A 24,733-nucleotide genomic window follows, 5' to 3' on the forward strand; every position below is an offset into this window, starting at 1 on the left:
GTATATATATATATATATATATATATATATATATATATATATATATATATATATATTTACATCTATCTTTGCACTAAAATCGTCCTGTGACCTTTAGGTCAAGATCAAGATCATTCATATTGCACAGTTTATGTTGTCTCATTACCTTCTACATTTCCTGGTTCAAATTTTCACGATTTCTCCGAAGACTTGCGCCTGCACTAGACCATGGCCCAAGGTATCTCCAGCAAAAATTTGAAAGCAATCGATTGAACGGTTCTTGAGATCTCGAAGAGCAATTGTTTCGAATGATTTTTGTGTTGTGCATAGAGGGCGTGGCATGTACCTGCACGATTTTATTGATTTATACTTCCCCCATATGGATCATACCGCTGCTCAAATTTGAAAGCAAACACTTTAAAACTGGCTGAGTTCTCAGCAATCAAAGACCGGAGAAGAATAAGAATAATAATAGTAATAACATAAGAACTTCACTTATGTGGAGTTATAACAAGAGTAAGAAATGAAAGAATAGTGTGTTCCCAGTGTACCCTCAATGAAGAGAACTCTACACCAAGACAGTGGAAGACAATGTTACAGAGGCTATGGCACTACCCAAGACTAGAAAACAATGGTTTGATTTTGGAGTGTCCTTCTGGTTAAGGTAGAAGAGACTCCATAGCTAAAGAGTATTTTCTACTTTACCAACAGGAGAGTAGCCGCTGAACAATTACAGTGCAGTAATTAACCCCTTGAGTGAAGAATTGTTTGGTAATCTCGGTGTTGTTAGGTGTATGAGGACAGACGAGAATGTGGAAATAATAGGCCAGACTATTCGTCAAAGGAAAAATGAGCCGTAACATGAGAGAATGATCCAATGTATTGCTATCTGGACAGTCAAAGGACCCAATAACTCTAGCGGTATTAGGAGAAACCTCTGGCTATACTTGTTCCATGTTTTGCTCACTCGCTCAATTTGTTGGGATAGTCTGCTGTTGAGCCTGTAGGACAGCTTTTTTTTCTGGTTTCACATAACGTTCCATTAATTGAAGGATGCTTTGAAATCAAAGGGACTGTCACTACCAAAAACGTTTAGTGACACGTTGGTCTGCACTTCATAATGCTATATGGGCCATCATCAAAGGCTACAGTGCAATTCTTAATGCACTGTTTGGGATTGCAAACGGTAATCTTGAAGAAGGTGATACAAAATATAGAGCATATACGTTTTATGATACAATGTGTAACCTTGAAACAGGTTCTTATGTTAGATTCTGGAACACAGTGCATGGGCAATTCACTCAGACTAGCAAATATTAAAATCAAAAGCGACTGATCTAAAAAATGCTGCCTTCCTCGTGCAATCTCTTCCAGTATTTATGGAATCAGTGAGCCATAGATTTTAAGCTTTTCTTGATGAAGGAATAGAACGGACTGACACAGATTTTATATATATATATATATATATATATATATATATATACACGCGCGCGACTGATGAAGCACAAAATAGAAAACGTAGAGTGTTTATATCCCTTGTGTCGGGAATTTCGAACTGATCACTCGAAATTTCCGCCATTTAACTCCACCTACGTTGCGTCAAATTGGAGGGAGGGTTGAGAGAACTCGCGGGCGAATGAATGTGGTTCAAGACGAGACTGTTTTAGAACCTAGAGAGCAACCGCCTGGTAGGGGAGGCGCTGAGGCTAAAGAAATCGAGCATTTCTAATTTATGATTAAGAAATTTAATGTCATTTTATTGTAACATGATGAAAAAATCCCATCTAGAAATTTAGGTTCAGAAAAAACGCGGGAACAAGGTGACATCGGGGGATGCAGAGACCAGCTCTGCCTCTTTGATCCGACGTCCTCAGTTGAAGTAAGTCCTTAATTGTTCTCTCTCCCCCCCTATTGTACCCAGGTCGGTTTCCATATAGGTTTTGCTAGTGTTCTGTAAAATTTGTATCTATGAATATTTAAACGATCCTTGTGATTGGGGATCAGTGTTGTCTTGTTAATTACGTAAAAAGGCCTCGGTATGCCGTTTATCGAGGTAACTTACTAAAAGATTAATTAATTTTGCTTAATTTTGAGTCCGGTGCGGACTTAGTTTTTTTTCAGTAACGCATGTGGTCATAAAGTCAAGTGTCTCTTTTGTATGTCGAGTAAAGGTTTATTTTTGTATTTCCCTCGTATTAGATGATTATTTTTATAATAAACTTGTTAAAATATAGCCGTATTCTACTTAATTCCTGAAGGGTTTTGAGAGGCTAGCCTCTTCAAGGCCTTGCGATCCGCCCAGTACATCAGGCAGCTTTGGTAAACCGGCGAAATTTCACCACATTTGGTCCTTCGAACCGGATCGCAAGCGCTTCCCAGAGCCGAACAGGACTAAATTAGAATATGAGCTTTTGAGGGTGGGAGAGACGTAACAATTAAAGGTCGTCAACGTCTCGGTGTGCGATCGACCACGTGGGTCAGTTTTTTGAGTCCCTTCCTAACGTAAAATTACTTTTCTTTCCTTGCTTTGCCAAACCCCCCCCCCCCCAAACGTAAAGTAAAGTAGTCAGAATGGCGGTGGCCACGATCGTGCACATCGAGGCGTCGATGGGCCTAGTGAACGACTTACTTAGCGAAACGCAAAGGGCGCTATTAGAGACCTACTCTGAGTCCGTTTACCAGAATTTGGTAACGGAGTTGCAGGCAGAGGTCCGACAGCTAAAAGAGCTATACAAAAGCCAGCGCGTGAAACTAGAATCTAGTATTGAAGCCCGAATCAGGCACACGTTAGGTGAAGCTACACATGCTTCCACCCTACTGTATAATAGGATAGACAAAGTGAAAAGCACTTCAACGGGTAATGTTGCCCTCCCCAGGTTGAAGCCGCTGCCTCTCCCCACGTTTGAAGGGGAAGTGCAAGAGTACGGATCGTACCGTGAGCTATTCACAATCCACGTGGATAGAAGAGCTGATTTAGACGAAGTGTCTAAATTTACATATTTGCTGGGGACGTTGGACAAAGAGCCGCTTAGAGTCGTAAAATCTTCAAGTGTAACCGCCGCGAACTATAGATTGGCATTAGATCTATTAGACAAACAATATGGTAACGTACATCAGACGCTCGTGATTCTGCACCGAAAGTTAGCTAACATATTTGTGTCATCACTAGACCCAGTAGAGCTCAAAAGGTTCCGTTTCGAGTTAACTATTATCATTGAACAAATTAAAAGGTTGAGTAAAGACGATATAGGCCAGGGCATGGTCATGAGTCTCATAAATCAAAAATTGTCAGAGGGAAAGCTCTATCGGAAAGTGGTCGAGCATTTGAGAAAATGTGATTATACGTTGGATGAGTTCTTTGACGCAATAGATTTCATTATAAGAATGCTCGAAGACGATGCGTTACAAAGAGGCGACAAACTCGAGCATGATAAAAGAAAAGACAACAGTGTAAGACCGAAATCCACACCTGTCCACAATAATTCTTGCCCATTTTGTAACGAACGGCACCCGCCTCACGGCTGTCGCCAAGTAACTGACGTAGCTGCCAGACGTCGCATTTTGCTTAAAAGGGGCCTTTGCTTTAATTGTACAAAGTCAGGTCATCGTAGTGATAAATGTCCCATCCAAAGTTCTTGTAAGATTTGTAATGCCAAACACCACACCGCAATTTGCGATGATCACAATGCGGGAAGACGACCGCAATCTAACCCCCATAGTAGTAATAGTCAATCAACAACGTCCCGCCCCGTAGTAAATGCGACGCCTACACAGAACGAAACTGCCCCCCGTCCATCCAAAGTTAAAGTAGAATCTAAACCATGCAAAAGTGCAAAGATTACACAGAAATCTGATGTAGACCTCCCATGTACCCTCTTGCCAACCGCGATGGCAGACATATATCGAAAACAAGGTAGCAAGCGAGTCCGCCTATTCCTTGACTCCGGGAGCCAAAGAAGCTTTATATCAGCAAAAGTCGCCAGTCAATTAGGCCTACCGGTGGTAGGGCAAGTGTCATTGAATATAGCTCCATTCGGCTCCGCGGAAATAAGTGGACAGTACAACGTAGTGAGCTGTAGGATTGAGATGGGAAAAAGATCAGTGAGGATGAAGTTAGTGGCACACGAACACGTGGACGTCCCGATACATAACGCGGGTTATGTAAAGGTCAGACAGCATCTGTTGAGCAAGGGAGTCACGTTAGCCGATCCAGCAAACCAATCAGATACCATGAAAAACGTACACATATTAGTAGGGGCTGATTATTTTAGCTATTTTATTATAGGTGTTGAGAAGGTGGATGGGATAAATCTTTTCTTGACTCATAATGGTATGTCCCCATACGGGAAGGTGCCACAGTGGCTATTCCAAGGGGAAAAGGTCGAACAAGTAAGAACGCTCAGAGCGTGCAAAATCATGAACGAACCATATCAGTTTGATGTAGATGAATGGTGGCGTTTGGACCGTGTTGGCATCGCCCCATCTGAGCATTACACCGTGCGCGAGGCGGAAGCCGTGCGGAAGGTATCACGAAGTGTTGTGAAAAAACCTGAGGGATATCAGGTTAGCCTACCATTCGGATCAAATGCTAGGCCAGATACCAACTATAGAAACGCTATGGCACAGTTAGAGTCGTTGCAAACTAAATTTAGGAAGGACAGGGAATATTTCGAACAATACCAGGGAGTGATAGACAAATATATTGAAGCGGGTTTTATATCTGAAGTAAAAGAACCTAAGGTTGAAGGTTATTATATGCCGCACTTTGGAATCAGGAAAGAAAGTCGCACCACCCCCCTTAGAATTGTGTTCAATGCTTCCGCGAAATTGAAAGGTGGTAAGTCCTTGAATGAGTGCCTATTGTCTGGCCCCAATCTAGTGGAACTAGCATATAACTTAAATCATAAGGTTTAGGTTGAACAGATATGCCATGTTAGCTGATATCAGCAAAGCCTTCCATCGTGTCTTGTTGGATCCTCGTGATGCCAAATACACACGATTTCTGTGGCGCGAGGCAGCAGGTCGAGCGCTTACCTTCGCCTTTAGAGTCGTGGTGTTCGGCATCCCGGCAAGTCCTTTTTTGTTACAACAAGTGTTAAATTATCATTTTAAAGGGGATTGATTGATTGAAAGTTTTCTGGCATCCTGACATCTAAGGTCATTGACGCCGATTTTTAAAGGGGAAGGTAGGCCAGATTTGGTAAAGTCTTTTTATGTTGATAATTATCTAGCCACTTTCGAGAATCTGGAGAGCATGAAGCGGGAGCATGAGTCTGTTAATAACATCTTAACAGGGGCGGGTATGCCTTTAGAAGGATGGGCATCCAATCACTTGGCCTTTGATAGCGAGAAAGAATGGAGAGAGCCTGTGAGTGTGAACGTGCTTGGGTTGCGATGGACCCGAGACGTGGACCGATTGTGTGTGAAAGAAAGTAAGAAGATCTGTGAGTTGGGGAAGGGATGGGTGCCTACGAAGCGTAGGGTACTTTCCCTGTTAGTCTCCATTTATGATCCGATAGGTTTGATAAGCCCATTGTTTGTAAGAGGAAAACTTTTCCTCCAACAACTATGGGAGAATGATGTGGGTTGGGATGATGTGTTGAAAGGAGAAAAGGCTAGAGAGGCCATTCCATTTGATTCCTTATATGTATTATACACGAGTACATTTCAATTGCTAGGCCCATTGCCTAATTTGAGCCGTTGTATGGGTACGTTCGGATTATTATTTTGTGTACACCTGTAAGAGTTTATTGCGCCGGGGTAACATTGCTGTGTGTTGTACATTATGTGTACTCTGTTCGAGTCGTTGCGGAGCGCTACGCAGCGAGCCTAACAGAGTCTTGGAGTAAGTCACTCCCCCCACCCCGAGTCCAGCCTTGTCCAATTGGCCGACGTTTCATCGCACCCTTATTTTGGGGCGTGGAGGATGTCGGGAATTTCGAACTGATCACTCGAAATTCCCGCCATTTAACTCCACCTACGTTGCGTCAAATTGGAGGGAGGGTTGAGAGAACTCGCGGGCGAATGAATGTGGTTCAAGACGAGACTGTTTTAGAACCTAGAGAGCAACCGCCTGGTAGGGGAGGCGCTGAAGCTAAAGAAATCGAGCATTTCTAATTTATGATTAAGAAATTTAATGTCATTTTATTGTAACATGATGAAAAAATCCCATCTAGAAATTTAGGTTCAGAAAAAACGCGGGAACAAGGTGACGTCGGGGGGTGCAGAGACCAGCTCTGCCTCTTTGATCCGACGTCCTCAGTTGAAGTAAGTCCTTAATTGTTCTCTCTCCCCCTCTATTGTACCCAGGTCGGTTTCCATATAGGTTTTGCTAGTGTTCTGTAAAATTTGTATCTATGAATATTTAAACGATCCTTGTGATTGGGGATCAGTGTTGTCTTGTAAATTACGTAAAAAGGCCTCGGTATGCCGTTTATCGAGGTAACTTACTAAAAGATTAATTAATTTTGCTTAATTTTGAGTCCGGTGCAGACTTATTTTTTTTTCAGTAACGCATGTGGTCATTAAGTCAAGTGTCTCTTTTGTATGTCGAGTAAAGGTTTATTTTTGTATTTCCCTCGTATTAGATGATTATTTTTATAATAAACTTGTTAAAATATAGCCGTATTCTACTTAATTCCTGAAGGGTTTTGAGAGGCTAGCCTCTTCAAGGCCTTGCGATCCGCCCAGTACATCGGGCAACTTTGGTAAACCGGTGAAATTTCACCACACCTTGCATTATGGGAGGACTCTTAAGGATATCCACAGCCCAAAAGAGAATTTCCATGTGAATGGATTTGTCACAACTCTTAATCTGTTCAAATCGCATTTCAGCATATAGTGAAGTTGGAGAGGTTTGGTTTCCTACGTAACATCACTGAAATGCCACAAGATGAAACTAGGGGACTTTGCACAAAGTTCACTCACCTGTTCTCAAATGATTTTACAGAAATCTCATGAAATGGTTCACTTTGCTGTTATGATTCAAGAATGATTGGTTGACAATATGGTTACTGAAACTACCATGTATAACTTGTTAATAGAGAGAAATATCATAGATACTTTTCCAAATGTAGAATACTTCGAATTTACTTGACACCCATGATTTCTAACTGCTGAGAGAGAGAGAGAGAGAGAGAGAGAGAGAGAGAGAGAGAGAGAGAGAGAGAGAGAGAGAGAGAGAGAGAGAGAGAGAGAGAGAGAGAGAGAGAGAGCATTCTCTAATTCAAGAATGATTGAAAATTATCTTCGCCCATTGATGGGTCTGACTAGACTTGTCAGCCTAACTATCATCTCCACAGAACAAGATGTGTTATGGTCCATCAATATTGACAATTTTGTCAAAAATGTTGCTAATATCAGATTAAGAAAGAAATTGGCCCAAATGGTGAAATGAAAAATGAAGAAACACACTAAATACACTGAAATCATAAGTGGCTCATGGAAAAAGTTGTCAATACCACTTATCTCTCTCTCTCACTGTTATTGAAATTCAGGAGACTGCATATTTTATCTAAATGTTGACATATGTATATTTTTCATTCTCTTTTTATTGATTGACAGTTTGTTTGCATAATGTTTCCTACAGAGCAAATATAAACTATAAAGGCTGCTACCGTTTATTTACTTACTTTTTACCCCCAGCTTACTGAGAGTTGTCACTGTCCATGTTAGTAAGAAATAGAAGGGTACCCCCACAAATTTTGTATCCTATGGTCCCCACAGGCTAAATCCGGCCATGATCCTTCCAATTTTCTGCTTGGAAATAGTAATAGCCTACAAATTTCAATACCCCTATTTTTAAGTTTTTATAGTTTATATGGGAAAGATTTACTTTAGTGTTATTGTTTTAAAACTTCTTTTGTAGTATATTTCCTTATTTCTTTTTTCTCACTGAGCCATTTTCCCTGTTGGGGCTCTTGAGTTTGTAGCATCATGCTTTTCCAACTAGGGTTGTAGCTTTGCAAGTAATAATAATAATAATAATAATAATAATAATAATAATAATAATAATACCGTATCAGTGTTAGTGTTACACTTGACTGGTTTATGGTATTCACCTCATTTGTGGCTACCAAGATAATTTTGGGCAAAGTTGTGATAAAGAACATCAGCAGCAAAGATCAATCCTCCTATATTTTGTATAATAATAATATACACATAATTTTGGTAATTCTTGGGAGATGAGATGAGGCAACTGTCAAAACTTTTATCTAATCCTCGTAAAAAAAAAAAAACAAGAATTGCTAAAATTTATGAAATGGAAAGGAGATACAAGGTTGTGGTATCATTACCAACCAATCAGCATCAAGATAAAGCCACGACAGTAAGTTAGCAGCGTTTCTTACTGCAAAGATAGATGCTTTTGAATATAATATAACTTTTATTAAAAAAAATGTAGGTATTAAACAATTTTTTGGCGATATGAAAAGCATTTAATTTTCATATAGAACACTTACAAAACATTCAACATAACTTAGTCAAACCTGACAATTAAAAATTGCAACACTGGCAACTAATCCTGGATTCCTGGCAACATCAACAAATAGTAGTAGTAGTAGTAGTAGTAGTGGAGCCTAGGAAATTGAAGGAAAACAACTTACGTTTGACAACTTTCTTTTTTTATTTAACATTGCCTATACTAATCTATGCTTACATCTGTGGCTAAGAAAATGTAAGTTGCTGCTACTGAAATTGACAATGTGGATTTTTTTCCGGTCTTTTCCAAGAGGTAGGTTGATTCAGTACTAACTATAATACCTTATGCTTTTTGAGATACCCTAGGCTGGCTTTTTGGTAAACAATTAAAGTAACAAGTAGTATTTTTAAACTAAGCCTAATTGCTTTGAGATCAATTGTTGTGTGTATTCAGGGTAAATATATGATCTAACAGTGAATATTGAACATTGGGGCAAACCTTATTTTCACAAGTTTTCCTGCCCCCCTTGTAAAAAGAATTTTGGGGGATCCTAGTAGTGGTAGTGTGTAGATTGTTGGGTTATCAGGCCTGCTGTTCGGCATAGAAGGAGCCATTATAGTTCGTTGGGACAGACTGAAAAACCACATTTTACAAGCAGACACAAGAACATCATCTAACTTAAGGATTCCCACCTAACTTAACCTAGGAGCCATATCCTTACCTGCTTACCAACCGGAGCTCTCTGCAACCCCCCCCCCCTTAGACTGCTGTATTCTTGGCTTACCCTGTCCCAATGAACTACATTCACCCGTTGGTTAATGAACTACTCTTATGCTAATTATTCACTGACTGGACTTTGCTCCGCTGTGGCTTGCAATTAAGCATTATTTCATTACTCCTCTGTTCTGGCAAGTGGTACTTGTACTGCAACAAAAAAAAATGGTGACCTTGCCACCTACACATGGCATTATTATATTTTAGGACAGGAAAAGCTTTCCTAATAAAAAAAATGCTGTATTATAATTTTACTGAGTTTACACCAAATTTCAAAATATATTGAACCCCCTCTGGTAGACATAGGACTGTTGTCATGCTGGAAGAGAAGCAGAGGTAGAATAAAAATGGCTCTGTGCATAAATATTTGGAAGCGCTTAATTGATTAAAAGGACAGATAATGATTACATCATAAAAGATAGCAGAACAGCTGGCGAAAGCGAATGCAAACAATGCATTCACAGTAACCCAGCATCAGTCCCCCAATAGTAAGCAATGGACTTAAACAATGAAATGGTGTTCACATTTAAAACAATCAATACACAAGTTATGCCCCAGTCCCCATTAGACATCCAGAGAAAAAGGCCAAACTAGCCAGCATTTGTCCATTTCTTTTAGCCAATTCCAGATTTACTAGAAATTAATGTAACAAATATTAACTGTATATTATTCATTTTATTGCCTAGATTAGAAAAGCAGAGTTATAGGTAGTAGGTTGGCCAGGGCACCAGCCACCCATTGAGATACTACCGCTATAGAGTTATGTGGTCCTTTGACTGGCCCTACAGTATTACATTGAATCCTTTTCTGTGCTTACTGTTTATTTTCCCTAAAGCCTACACATACACAGAATAGTTGGGCCTATCCTTTACAGATTCTCCACTGAGATTGCTAAACATTCTTCTTCACCCAAGGGTTTAACTACTCCACTGTAATTGTTCAGTGGCCACTTTATTCTTAGTAAGGGTAGAAGAGACTTTTAGCTATGGTAAGCAGCTCTTCTAGAAGGACACTCCAAAATCAAACCATTGTTCTCTAGTCTTGGATAGTGCCATAGCCTCTATACCATGGTCTTCCACTATCTTGGGTTAGAGTTCTCTTGCTTGAGGGTACACTTGGGGACACTATCTTATTTCGCTTGCTCTTGTTTTGTTAAGTTTTGTATAGTTTATATAGGTAATATTTACTTTAATATTGTTACTGTTCTTAAAATATTGTATTTTTCCTTGTTTCCTTTCCCCACAGAGTTATTTTCCCTGTTGGGGCCCCTGGGCTTATAGCATCCTGCTTTTCCAAATAGGGTTGTAGCTTAGAAAGTAATAATAATAATAATAATAATAATAATAATAATAATAATAATAATAATAATAATAATAACAACAACAACAATAAAGTAATGGTACTGTACATAGTTACTGTATGAGCTATAATAAATAAAACTGAAAACTATTTAAAAAGTTCCAAGTGGTACAAAGGCAATATTAGAGATATGTCCTAACCTAGCCTAGAGTGTGAGGTCCTACCTGATCAAGGGGCTCTACTGTATTGCCCATGGTTTATATATTTACCTGTAAGCATAGCTTACATCACTGATAAATACAAGTGTTTAGGTTTTGTATTCGTTGTTAATCACGCTTAATATATTGCATTTAGGAGTACGTTGGTCCATGTAACTAACATTAATTGTTTACTTATGGGCGTTTGCTCTGCGATTGCTCGCTTCACTCACATTTTAGATTATTTCAATGCTCTTCTGTTCTGGCAAGTGGTAAATATAGTTTGATTTTGGAGTGTCCTTCTCCTAGAAGAGCTGCTTACCATAGCTAAAGTGTCTTTTCTACCCATACCAAGAGGAAAGTGGCCACTGACCAATTACAGTGCAGTAATTAACCCCTTGCGAGAAAAAGAATTGCTTGGTAATCTGTATTGTCAGGTATATGAGGACAGAGGAGAATATGTAAAGAATATTCGGTGTACATGTAAGTAAAGGGAAAATGAATCGTAACCAGAGGGAAGGATTCAAATGTAGTACTGTCTGGTCAGTCAAAAAGACCCACAACTCTCTAGCGGTAGTATCTCAACAGGTGGTTGGTCCCCTGGCCAACATACTACCTAGCGAAGGTAATAACCTTTCCCAATTGCCGAAAGCTCTCCCACTGACATAACCGTTAGCGATCCTCGCAGACCTGGACCTGGACCTGGTTATGCTGTGGCTCACGCTGGGTATTAATGGCACCCCTTCAGCAGGGAAGCTTCTGGAGGTATTAGATGCAGCTAGGTTGCAGAAGTCTCCCCGTCCTGCTGCTGCTTCCATCCTGCCTATGGCGGAGATTGGTGGAGTGACGTCCTTGGACGTATCTCCTGATGTGATTGAACTATCACTTGTTGCTTTAAGACAGTCAGGTACAAAATCCTCGACCGTGATGAAGGAAAAGCATCGTCGCTACCTGTCATCTGCTTCATCTATTCTTGCACCTTTATCTTCCCCCACCAAGGGGCTACCTTCTATCAGGAAGTAGAAAAGGAGTTCACCGAAGCACAGGATGCCCGATCTGGGTTAGTCTCTCAAGATGTCGCCAGGTTACTCTGCATGGTTTCATGGGAGGAGTAGTGACATGCTTTAAAAGATGGATCTTTAGACCTCCGTTATGATTCAGAAAATGCAGAAAGGTTTTTTTTTTATTTTCGTTATCAAATGGAAGATTCATACTCCTAGGTCGAAAAATATTCGACTAAGTATCACCAAGGGTTTCCTACTAGGTCCCCCTCCCCAACATTCATAGGAGACGCTGCCTCCACCGACTTTCCTTCCGTCACCTAACCCATAAGACTCGATTAAAATGGAAAAGCCACCCTGGAACCTTCCTCCCGAGTCTGATAACCTGAAGGTCCACCCACTGCCAGATTCACAGGCCGGAATGGAAAGGAAGCACACAGAGTTCAGAAACTCCCTGGAATGGTAGTACTGTACCTTGACTGGGCTCACCATAGAGGGAGCTAATCAAAGCCTCAACTATCTTTTTGAAAACCGAGGTGCCTCGTCCACGGAAGATGCAAGCTGACAAAATCCAGGCTGCCTAGCGTAAACCTGGGTTACAACTGACCTAGTAGGCTGACTAACCATTGGGATAGCATGTAAGGGATACCTTCCAGGGAAGACCAAGAAATTTACAACTTGAAAAGGGGCCTGGTCCACATACTGAAACCACTAAGTTCTAAATCTAATACTGTTGGGCAGATATGATTTTAGAGTTCCTTACTGGGTTACTCATCCAAACTGGCAATCCTAGTAAAACATTTCACCCACATGGAAAGGAAAAAAGTGGAATTCTCTCTCATGCTTGCTGTAAGTGGGTCCTTATTCCGTAAGGAATGGATACACTGCGAGCAGATGGAACAGTTAACAGGGTCCCAAGCCCTGCACGGGGAAGCAAAACAGTCACTATGATAGCGACCACTCATGACCTTACTTAGGGTTAGCCGGATTATAACATCCATCCTGGACACATTTTACTATTTCATTTATCTGTAATAAACAAATTTTAATTGAAAGCCTCAAATTATTTCAATATTTCCAGGGAGTTGAGTAGTATATATCCTCCCTACCCCAAATGAACAGGTCCATATACATTAAAAAAAAAAAAGTGAAATAGAATCACAAACTGACTGGTCCCTTCCCCTAGCTATCATAGATATTATTATTATTATTATTATTATTACTAGCCAAACTACAACCCTAGTTGGAAAAGCAAGATGCTATAAGCCCAAGGGCTCCAATAGGGAAAAATAGCCCCGCGAGGAAAGGAAATAAGGAAATAAATAAATGATGAGAATAAATTAACAATAAATCATTCTAAAAACAGTAACATCGCCAAAACAGATATGTCCTATATAAACTATTAACAACGTCAAAAACAGATACGTCATATACAAATTATAAAAAGACTCATGTCAGCCTGATCAACATAAAAACATTTGCTCCAACTTTGAACTTTTGAAGTTCTACTAATTCAACTACCCGATTAGGAGGATCATTCCACAACTTGGTAACAGCTGGAATAAAACTTCTAGAATACTGTGTAGTATTGAGCCTCATGATGGAGAAGGCCTGGCTATTAGAATTAACTGCCTGCCTAGTATTACGAACAGGATAGAATTGTCCAGGGAGATCTGAATTTAAATGATAGTCAGAGTTATGAAAAATCTTATGCAACATGCATAATGAACTAATTAAACGACGGTGCCAAAGATTAATATCTAGATCAGGAATAAGAAATTTAATAGGCCGTAAGTTTCTGTCCAACAAATTAAGATGAGAATCAGCAGCTGAACACCAGACAGGAGAACAATACTCAAAACAAGGTAAAATGAAAGAATTAAAACACTTCTTCAGAATAGTTTGATCACCGAAAATCTTGTAAGACTTTCTCAATAAGCCAATTTTTAGTGCAATTGAAGAAGACACAGACCTAATGTGTTTCTCAAAAGTAAATTTGCTGTCGAGAATCACACCTAAAATTTTAAAAGAGTCATACAAATTTAAAGAAACATTATCAATACTGAGATCCGGATGTTGAGGAGTCAACAATGAATCAAAGGTGAGGTAAGAGGGTAATACTTTTTCCCCCAGCTACCCAGTACCTATAGTAGACCCTACGGTTTACGAAGACAATAGGTAGGAAAAAGAAAATCATGTTAATGCGAGTCTTACAAGTCTTCAAACAGGAAGAGAAACTTTTTATGGGAAGTACTCTATTGAATTTATTTAACAAACCAGACTACTCACTCCTTCCCCAAACTATCAACATGAATAGTCGACCCTCGGGATTCAAAGGCTGGTAAGGTAAGGGGGTCACACTAGGTTAGCCCTTCTCCTTAACTATGATGTTGCGACTTTGTAGAAAAAGGCTTGTAAATCATGCATGGTTCAATTCATGCACCCTTCCCCTCCCTACAATACTGCACTCAAATCAGGATGAGGATCATTCATTTTGGGAGGAAAAATACATGCTAGCCCTCCCCCTATCTCTCTCTCTCTCTCTTTAAATGAACAAACATTTGTATGTTTGACTACAGTTATGAAAAAGAGAGAGTAATTGGCTAAGCTAAGTTACAAGGCTCACCAAGATAAATATATTATGGCAAAATTATAAGATTAACATCAAATTAAAAAGGGTCATAAAATTTTAACACTGGAAAGGTGATACGAAACAAGTTAAACAACTCCATGTTATCAAGAAAGTCGAGGAGTGAAGACTAAATACGCTGTACGAATTGAAAGCAAATCGAACCCAACAAATTATCAACACCAAACTTGACCATACTGTACATTTAATCCTTATTATGTTAACATTATTATTAAGAATAGTGGATGAATAATCATAACATGATCCCTCTTTCTTAACTTTTTGATTAATTTGACAAATGTCTGGTTGATATGGTGACAAAACAGAAAATGGCTGCTGATTGGAAGTTGGTGCATAGGTAGCACTGTCTGCAGCTGTAGTGATGGCTCAGTGAGGACATATCACTGATAGCCAGACGATTTCATAATTGGAGATGCTATGTTGAGTTCAATAGTTCCTGAACTCGAGGGTCTCCCTTTTACACACAAGTCAGTACTTTGCACTTGAATAAACTTACCCTAAAGCTGGGAATACAATTTTCTTAGGTAAGTATGTAGTATTGGATTCCCTGTTCTTGCCTTTTACAGTTAAGTCCTAGGATGTCAAACACCCCATTAATCACAAGATAATCCTTGAGGTGGTATCTTTTCTACAAGTTATGAATAAAAAAGTAGTATGTTCAGCTTAATCTGGCTGTGAGAGACAAAGCTCATTTCTTTTAGTAATAAATTTATGGATATTTTTAAGGCTATACATGAAAAATTAACTTTGTATATATGAAAAGTTAAATGAAAATAAGAATGAAAAATTTATCTTGATTACCACTACTGTATACATGGAAAGTAACCACTGCCAATGTATTTGACTCTTAATGAAAATTACCTGCCAGTGTATATTCCTAATTTTTCTAATATTTCAGGTGTAAGAACTGCTAGACCAAGCAACTGCTGTACTCAAAACAATGGAGATGATATTGGGAAAAATTTCTCTAATGAAAAATCAATACAGTCTTCCAGTATTGTCTGCCATACTAAATCTTCCATAGGTTCAAGAGAGCACGGTTGCCATTTAGTTAAGCTATCCAAGTGTATCTATCATAGGCTTCCAAAATGGGGTAGTTGTGATGTCAATTTGAGTAATCATCCTAAGTTTAAGTGGATATGGGCAACTTCATGTACTTACCCTTATTTAAGAGACTATAAAGATGAAAGTGGGAGAGAAAAATGGACACGCTTTAACAGAAGACGGCAACAAATTTTAATATCAAACACCATACTGAATGCTGTAGGATGGGTGAGTTGATCATTTTGATTTTTAAAATTGTGCATTACTGTATGTGAAATCAAAAGAGTGTAATTCTAAATTTAATGTAAGTAACTGTAATACAGTACATGAACAGTACTGTACTACCCCACCTTACATCATTGATTGGTTCCAGGAGATGCGCTGAAGTCGATTTTCGACAAAAGTCAGATATGCCCCTATAAAGTACTGTAATGACACAGTAATCATCAAAGTACTTACAACTTGGTATCATTTTAATAGTATACAGTATTGAATTCAAAAGAAAATATCTGAAGGATTATTAAAAAATTATTACAGTCATATTAACAGATTTACTATGGTCACTTTACATTAAACTTATCATTTGTTCTTACACAAATGCAAACCATTCGCTCTTTTACTGTGTATATAGAAGTTAGCGCAAGTTGGCAAACGGCTGAAAAACTTTTAATGAGGCAGGTGTCAACAACCATATTGATTGTTACTAGTGGTAATGGGGGGAAGTACCAAAACCCCCTACTCACTCATACCTTCTTCACTTTGATCTTAGCCGTGGTGAGAGACAGACGTCTCCTTCCAATTCACTGGCTATGGGAAATGAAACTTTACTCTTGGGATTTGTTCCCGTTGACACTTACATCTTGGGTTTTTGTTTTCCTTGAGTTGGAGACTTAATTAGTCTCGAGACTCCATTAAGTCTCTAGGTTAGTTAAAGGTGAGAAACTGTAGCCTTGGGCTTAACTTTACCACCTTGTAGCTAGAATTCTTTGAAGTCTTAGGATAAGAAATCGTCTAGAGAGGAAGTCTGTTCCATCTGTGTTTACCGATCCATCAGTGGACACACGCAAGCAACTAGCAATCCCGGGGTTTGCATTCCAACGTCATTTATTGGAAGCAGTTGCTTTGCGACTGATTGCCTGACTTGGTCAGCGAATTAGGATCAGAAATCTTGTAAAGAGGAAGTTTGTTCCGTCAGTGTTTTCTGATCTATTGGCGGACATGCAGGCAACTTGCATCCCTGGGGTTTGGAGTCCAAGCTCGCTTATTGGAAGCATTTGCTTTACGACCGATCACCTGACTTGGTAAGCGATCAATAGGTGGGTCACTTTTTAAACTACCTCTCAGAGCCCTCAGGCTCTCAACTGGAAGTAAGTCTTTCACTCGAGAGAGATGCTGTACTTTTTTTTTCACTGAGCCTGCCTACCCTTTGAAGTTTTCGGCAGATGCAGTCGCTGGCACAGTCTGCTGTCCTAGCATGGTAGTTTTTCTATCCAGGCAGCTCAGAAGCTGTCTCAAGTTTTGAAGCGAGAGCACTGTATCTCTTTGAAGTTACTGGGAGATCCAGGCGGCTGTCTTAGTGGCCAAGGGCGTTAAAAGTGAAAATAGCCTTTCACTTGAGAGTTTGTTTAATGCAAGCGATCTCTCACCTAGTATCGCGAGTCAGGCTCGCTATTGCGGTGTCAAAGGCAAAAGCCTTTGGAAGAAAGCGATCTCTCAATTCCTCACAATGACAATCAGGCTCTAGTTATGCTGGATCACTTCACCAAAGGCGAAAGACAACCCGAGAGGTTTGCTTGAAACAAGTAATCACTCAATGCCTTGTGACCCAAGCTCGCATATGATCCAAGATCCCAGCGATCCTGGAGCTTGACAATGAAGAAATGGAAGACAGTAGAGATATTGAAGAAAATGAAGTGTAAATTTCTTATGATACTGAATATTGAATATGAAGAAAGCAACCTAGTTGAGAGAGAGAGAGAGAAAAAAAAACTTCAGCTGCAATAAGGGACTCAGACTATAATGATGGTAGCTTCTGTATTTCCTGCAACAATGAGCAAGAAAGTGGCTCATTAATTCCCCCCCCCCCAACCATGAGGGGTTAGTATTAATCTCAGAAAGTGAGGGGACCAGGTACCATAGATGCATGCCAATAGAAAACAAAAATTTATCTTTGCAGAGTTATTATAGAGTTTTACATACATTTACACTTAAAATTTCATTGTGTAAAGTTTAACGCTCAAATCTCAAAACTAGGCTTTCCTGTATATGAGTGACTTTAAAACAAAGGCTTCTTTTATTTGTTAAATTTTTATCCCTGATGAATTCTGCATGGGAAACCGGGGACACATTCTCATATTCACATTTTGATTTTTTGTTAATTTTAGAATTTAATAGTAAAATAAAACAAAATTAATGTATAGATATCATTTATTTTTATTTTTTATCAAAATTATGTTCATGGTTTTGGATAGAACTACATTCTGTGAGTATATATTGGTATAGTTTTTAAAATCTAGTTTAAAACTAAGGTAACCTTTTGGTTTTAAAGCAATGCACATACAAATCAGTAAAAATAATCATAAAAAATTATGCAATTATTAAAAATTTATGAAACTTCCTATAGCAACTTCCCATTAGGTGTAAAGTATTATACATGGGTAGCTGAACCAAATTAATGTAAGCAATCTTTCAACATCCCCATCCGCAAGTGAGCCGGTCCCCTTCGCCATGCCATGAATATTTTTTTCTAATTATTCAAAATACACAATTTCTATAAATGTTTTAGACATATATAATACCTTCATCATAAAAAAATTTCACGTCATTTGATCAAAAACTTTTTGATATATTAGCAAAAATCATGATTTTAAAAAATTTCTTAGGTACATTTTTCTCCACTAATATGACACCAATTGTTTTGAAAATCATACCATCAAAACTTCTTTATAAATCAAATAATACTGTGACATTTTTTATTTTCCTTTTTTTTTAAATTAATTTTTTCCTAATTTTCTTCATCTAGATGTAAAATATTCATGAAAAAAAAGAGAAAAATTAAAATCAAAATTCTGGTACACAAAATGTGGGAGTTTTATTACTCTTTTCAATGATATCTTTCTAAAATCAAACAATAAATAAGGGGAAAAAATGTACCTAAGTGTGAATAAGTATGTTTTTGAGTTATGAGCTCCCAAAGATTTGCAACAAATTTTTGCATCTTTTCTTAAAAACTCAAGATACTGTAACACTATTATGATAACCTTGCTTTGCACTTTTATTGTTTATTCCTACATAAATGCACCCTAAACAAGGTATTACTAATACACTTGGCATAAGGGTGCCATGAGTTGCCAAAGGCCTCTCATTGTTGCCAGAGTTTTATTTAGCATGTTCCAGCTTCGTACTCATATTCACTCATATTGCTCTTTGCTTACTCTTTGTTCTTTCTATGGCCTTAGGTAACATTGGCCTTGATATAAAGTTCCCGAGGACGTTGTGAAAACACAATGTACATACGAACTGCAAGTAAAAAAAACACATGCATTATAACTTCTATACGTCTTTGTGAAACTCTGGCTGTTGTTCTCTTAGCTCATAGTTTTCGTTCACCTACCCTGTACCAATGCCTTCCATTTCTGCCAAATGTATGAGATTTCGAAACATAAGTGAAAAAAATCACTATATGTATGCAAAAATAAACACACAAAAACGATTCTGTCAAACTCAGTCATGCAGATGACGCATTAAGGATGACTCATCATTTAAAGACCGTTATATCTTCATTATTTTTAAAAATAATTGACTGAAACTTCTGGAGAGCATGTACGATACATTTCTGCATACACAGAAACAATAAAATGATTTTCTATTTCTGAAAGTTATGTCAAAACACCATGGTGGACGGTCCCCTTAAGGAACCAGACTTCAGGTTGCTGCTCCAAAGAGGAGAAACACCTACATATCAACCAGTTGAAAATGAAGGCAGCAATCCTGGTGCTGCAAATATTCTAGCATTGTCTCATAGATCACTAACTGAGTAGCCACTTTATTTTCAGCTGCAGCCTCACAAACTACCTGTTTTGAGTTTTTCTTCTTGATTAATGGCAATTCATTGTTTACGTGGAAAAATTAAGGAAGAAAAAATTATTTTCTAGTTTGCCCAGTAACTGCAACTGACAGTTTTGTGCAAGCTGCCAATGCACTTCTTGTTCCTGTTAAACAGCATTCTTGTTGTTGCTTATTCCTTTGCAAGTGTAGCCTGGTGTTGATGATGCTTTTGTAACTAAGGAAGTGGGACATCGTTGCATGCTGTTAATAGAAGGAGACCTGTAAGTTGCTCTTTCAATGAATTAGTCTTATAAGACCGATTAACAGGAGTTGTTACGGGAGAGACAGTGTTTACTAAGAGTCCCCGTGATATCTTCACCATAGACGAAGAATAAGACGAAGTTTAACGCTCAAATCTCAAAACTAGGCTTTCCTGTATATGAGTGACTTTAAAACAAAGGCTTCTTTTATTTGTTAAATTTTTATCCCTGATGAATTCTGCATGGGAAACCGGGGACACATTCTCATATTCACATTTTGATTTTTTGTTAATTTTAGAATTTAATAGTAAAATAAAACAAAATTAATGTATAGATATCATTTATTTTTATTTTTTATCAAAATTATGTTCATGGTTTTGGATAGAACTACATTCTGTGAGTATATATTGGTTTAGTTTTTAAAATCTAGTTTAAAACTAAGGTAACCTTTTGGTTTTAAAGCAATGCACATACAAATCAGTAAAAATAATCATAAAAAATTATGCAATTATTAAAAATTTATGAAACTTCCTATAGCAACTTCCCATTAGGTATAAAGTATTATACATGGGTAGCTGAACCAAATTAATGTAAGCAATCTTTCAACATCCCCATCCGCAAGTGAGCCGGTCCCCTTCGCCATGCCATTTTGACACATACAGTATTATTATGTGACCATACTTCGTCCCTTGATCGAAGCAGTTTTTATATGTTGATAAACTGAGTGCATTTTATAATCTTTTGACTTATTATTGTATTGAGACAATTTTTGCTTTATCATTGTTTTATAAGAGGAGATCACTTCTCTTTTTCCAAACTATGTTGTAGTCTCCTACAGTAAAGTCAAAAGATTAATAATGGTACTCATCATGTACAGGTGGTGTTTTGAGGTGATAGTAGAGAACTTTCGAGGAGTAATCCAGGTGTATGATTAACAAAGCCTTTTAAATCCGACCTATCTCACACGATGCGACCCAAAGAATCAAACATCGTGTTATAAAAATGCTTTTAAAATGTAATAATTTGCTCTCTTTTCTTTTGAAGATTTTGTCCATGTAAACAAGCACTGTAGTAATATTTTTCTGAATTTTTGGTAAAAATAGAAACTAAACTTTGATATTCCAGAGTTTACTCAATTCGATTGATAAACCAGAACAATATTTTATCCACTCAATAGAGAATAATAATAATAATAATAATAATAATAATAATAATAATAATATCATCTCAACCCATATACTTTTTTTGCTGTTATTAGTTTGTGTTAAACCTATTTCTTTTATGCTATAATAATGATAGGGAGTGCCTATCATGGATCTTCATATGGTTTCAAGTCAGATTTCATAGATTTATATCAGGTAAAAAAGTAAAAAGTATAGAATTTTGGCATTTTAAAAATCATTTGAACCAATTATACTTGATACTCTGTATTTAAAAACATAACCGTTATGTAGTCTTCTTGAATTGGAGAAGGCAAGTCCCTACTATGTATGGACATTTTTCAATGGACAGGCGCTCTGGTCTGGTCCAGCGGGATAACCCGTACTGCTAGTACTGTGCGTGTATGGCCGATTTCACCTTCATCATTCCTGTCATGACATGAGAGAAATACATTTAGGTGTTCTCCCTTTTCCTGAGGGAGTATCAGCTCTTATCTTTCGACTGGTACCTTTGGGGTTAGTCTAACAGCTGTAAGGCCAATACTCAGTCTCGAGCACCATTTCAAAACTTTCTTAATCTTAATCCTCGTTCCTGTATGGGACCAGGAAAGATGACATGTCCAGGAAAGAAAAGAACATTCCAGTTTGGTTCTAGGGGGGTTTTGGCACCAATGAGTCTATTTCATAGGACAAAATGTTTGTATATGCTATGAACAAATAAAAAATTTCAAAAGTAATTTGTTAAGCCTGAGGACAAAATTAGTTATTCAGTGACAATCGGGTAAGTGGGGCTTCCCCCTAATGCCACATATGATTATTACCTACCGGTACTTTGTTAACAATTCAATAACTGTTCCAGCACTGATGAAGACATATCCCTAGTTTAAAGGACATATATTTGCATAGCTAGGAAAAATACAAATCACTTTTGAATTATTTGATAATTTTAGGATTACTGATTGTTTGAACTTTTAACAGGGTTCTGCTGCTGCATTCACATGGAATCTATGCCAGTATTTGAGATCCTACTTTTTTTTATTCAACAATAGTTCATATCAAAATTCAGGAAATGATGTCAGTGAAAGCATAGCCATCTGTGAGGACAATAAGGATGCCAGTGAAGAGGAAGATGATAACAAAATTAATCTCAAATATGGCATTATTAATGACTGGAGCCAATTCAGAAATATCCATTTCCCTCTTCATACCCTTCAGTCGTGGATAGGCTTACAAAATGAAAAGCAAAGAGCCCACATTTTTAACCAAAAGGCAAATGTTCCTAATGAAGAGAGCATATATAGTGTCTTCTCAGATATTAAGCCACAAATTGAAGATGATAATGATTATCTTCAGAGTCAAGTAGCAAAGACAACACAAGATTCTGGATTCTCTGAATATGAATGGAGTGACAAGAATAATTCCCAAAGCTCCAAAAATATATTATTAGGAACTTCAGTAAGCACACAGACACTTCAAGAAAGTAGGTTAGAACAAGAGGATGTCTTAGTACAAAAGGGCAGCACACATGATATAGCAGGCAATGAAAATAACGAGTCAGACAAATGCACAGACTTAGATATAAAAAAACAAAATAATTTTGCCTTCAGGACAGTTTCTGTTAAAGATTTTGAGAGTTATGCATCAAGTTCAGCTGAGAGTGAAACATCTGAAACATCATCATCCCCAATCCAGTACAGTCATGGCACTAACAAGGCTGATCTCAACAATGGCTTGGAAGCGGTAAGGTCAAAGTCGTTCTCAAATCTGCAATCATGTATTACAATGCATTGCATTTGTAACTTTTTCTTTTTTATACATGTCACTTCCAGAAACTAATGTCTTGTCTTCTTCCAATTCTGTATAGACCAACCCATGACATAAAACTGATTTATGTTTTATAATTTTGACTAACTATACTTTAGAGTTCATATTAAAACTGAAAAGGCCATTATGGCATGATAAATTCATGAATTCAGATAGAAATATTTTTTCAAGCAAGTTTAGAATTTTACATAAAAATTTTTTCTGATGTAGTTATTTTTTTTCCTTAATGAAATGGAGTTTTCCATGGGGCTAAATAAGTTTTAAAAAATTCTTGCATAAGGTTTGAACATTTGTATTTTTTCTTCTGCTAATTTTTCTAGCAGGGCCTTATGTCGATAACCGAGGACTGGCTTTTTGTTAGATCTTGTAATATAATATAAAGCATATATTGCTGCTTTCTTCATTATTTTCTTGAAATACTGTATATAAATTGAAATTGTTATTTTTGAATATTTAACTTAGCCGGTGAATATATAATAGCTGCTGCTCCAGCGGCTCGACAGAAAAACACACAAAAACTCGCGAGCGATCGCTATGAAGGTTGCGGGTGTGCCCACCAGCGCCAACTATCGGCCAGATACCGCATATGCATGTAAACAAGCCTCAATTCTTCTCTGTCGGTCTGAACGACAAGACGTACCATTACTCGGTGTATAACCTGGAGTTTTTCTACAGACTTGGTGAAGTACTTCATTTTGGTTTGAGCTTTCGCAGTGCAGGTGTTTTATCCTCAACTTAAACTCTTGAACTCTTTTTTGGACAGATTTAATTGTTGATGACTTTGGATTGTTTTTTGGACTTTCTTTGACTTTTTCAAAATGGCTGACCCTTCTCAAATTCCTAGATTTCGTAAGTGTAATGCTAGGGATTGCAATAGGCGTCTTCCAAAGGCCTCTCTCGACCCACATACTGTGTGTTCTAATTGTCGGGGTAAAACCTGTCAATTAGGAGATCGGTGTGAGGAGTGCGTGGGCCTTTCGGAATTCGATTGGCTTGAATATGACAAGTATTCTCGTAAGCTAGAGAGAGATAGGGTGAGGAGAAGTTCCTCTAGATCGGTAGATTTTTCCTCTCCCCATGCCCTGAACCTAATCCTTCCCCTGTAGTAGTTGTGCCTGAACCCTCTACTAGCACTCAGGAACCATCAATGCGGGATATGTTACGTGCCATTCATGCTTTGGGCAAAAGAGTTGAGTCGTTAGCTACAGATCGTAATCAACTCATGGCTGACGTTAAAGAGTTAAAGTGTCAGAGTGCCACAGTGGAAAATCGTGGGAAAGTGATTAGTGCGCAAAGTGTTATCAGTGTTGCGACCAAGGGTTCGTCTGTTCGTGCCTGTCGTTCGCCTAGTCCGGGACCTCTTGCAAGCTCCCAAGCCCAGGGGAGAAGTAATGTCGTACGACTTATGGGTTCGAGAGGCCTTGATCAGCGAACAGACGTTCCCTCTATGGTTTCAGGCGTGTCTCATCAAGACCGCCCCTACCATAAGACGAGAGAGACCATTTTCTCCTCGTCATCCGAAGGCTTTTTGCATAAGAAACCGTGGAGCAAGGTTTCAAGGCCCTTAAAGCGAAAGTCGGTCCCTTCAGGACAGGTCCAGCGTCCTGGTTGTAGCCATTGGGACAGCTCTGACCCTTTGCAGTCATCGGAAGACTGCTCGCCGCCTAAGAAGAAACGTTACACAGGCTCCGAGAGTCTTGGTGTAGGCAAGGTTTTGCAGTCACAGACGTTACCTTCGTCTTTTACCGCACCCATTCCCGTTGATCCTAAATGGGTTGTACTGCAAGACATGCAGATCAAGCTCGCCTCCCTTATGGAAGACTATTCTGCTGAAAAGGTTCACGATGATCCTCGCCGCTTAGCTAATCGAGATCCTGGCCTTCAGCCGCCAAAACGAGCCTTTGCTCGTCCTGTTGACGTTGGCGTTACTAAGTCACGTCAGTCACGATTTGTAGAGCCTAACTCGATGCAGTCCCGTGTTGACTTTCAGCCGCATATGGACGTTCAGCCGCTTCCTAATGCTCTTGTTGACGTTCAGGACGTTCGCAAACCAGCGGAGTTGACTTGTTTTGACGCTGA

At 38.4% G+C, this 24,733-nt stretch overlaps 1 protein-coding gene across 1 annotated transcript in view; it reads left to right on the plus strand.

The window, feature by feature from the left end:
• Positions 1-8,536: 8,536 nt before the first annotated feature.
• The window catches only part of LOC137649857 (uncharacterized), a 70,269-nt gene continuing 54,072 nt past the window's right edge, over positions 8,537-24,733 (plus strand). Inside the window, exons 1-3 of the mRNA XM_068382801.1 lie at positions 8,537-8,710; positions 15,218-15,591; positions 21,809-22,570. Coding sequence (XP_068238902.1) covers positions 8,680-8,710; positions 15,218-15,591; positions 21,809-22,570 — 1,167 coding nt within the window. The 5' untranslated portion in view covers positions 8,537-8,679. The remainder of the gene's footprint in view (positions 8,711-15,217; positions 15,592-21,808; positions 22,571-24,733) is intronic.

Source organism: Palaemon carinicauda, chromosome 1 (assembly GCF_036898095.1).
Source record: "Palaemon carinicauda isolate YSFRI2023 chromosome 1, ASM3689809v2, whole genome shotgun sequence".
Taxonomy (NCBI): Eukaryota; Metazoa; Arthropoda; class Malacostraca; order Decapoda; family Palaemonidae; genus Palaemon; species Palaemon carinicauda.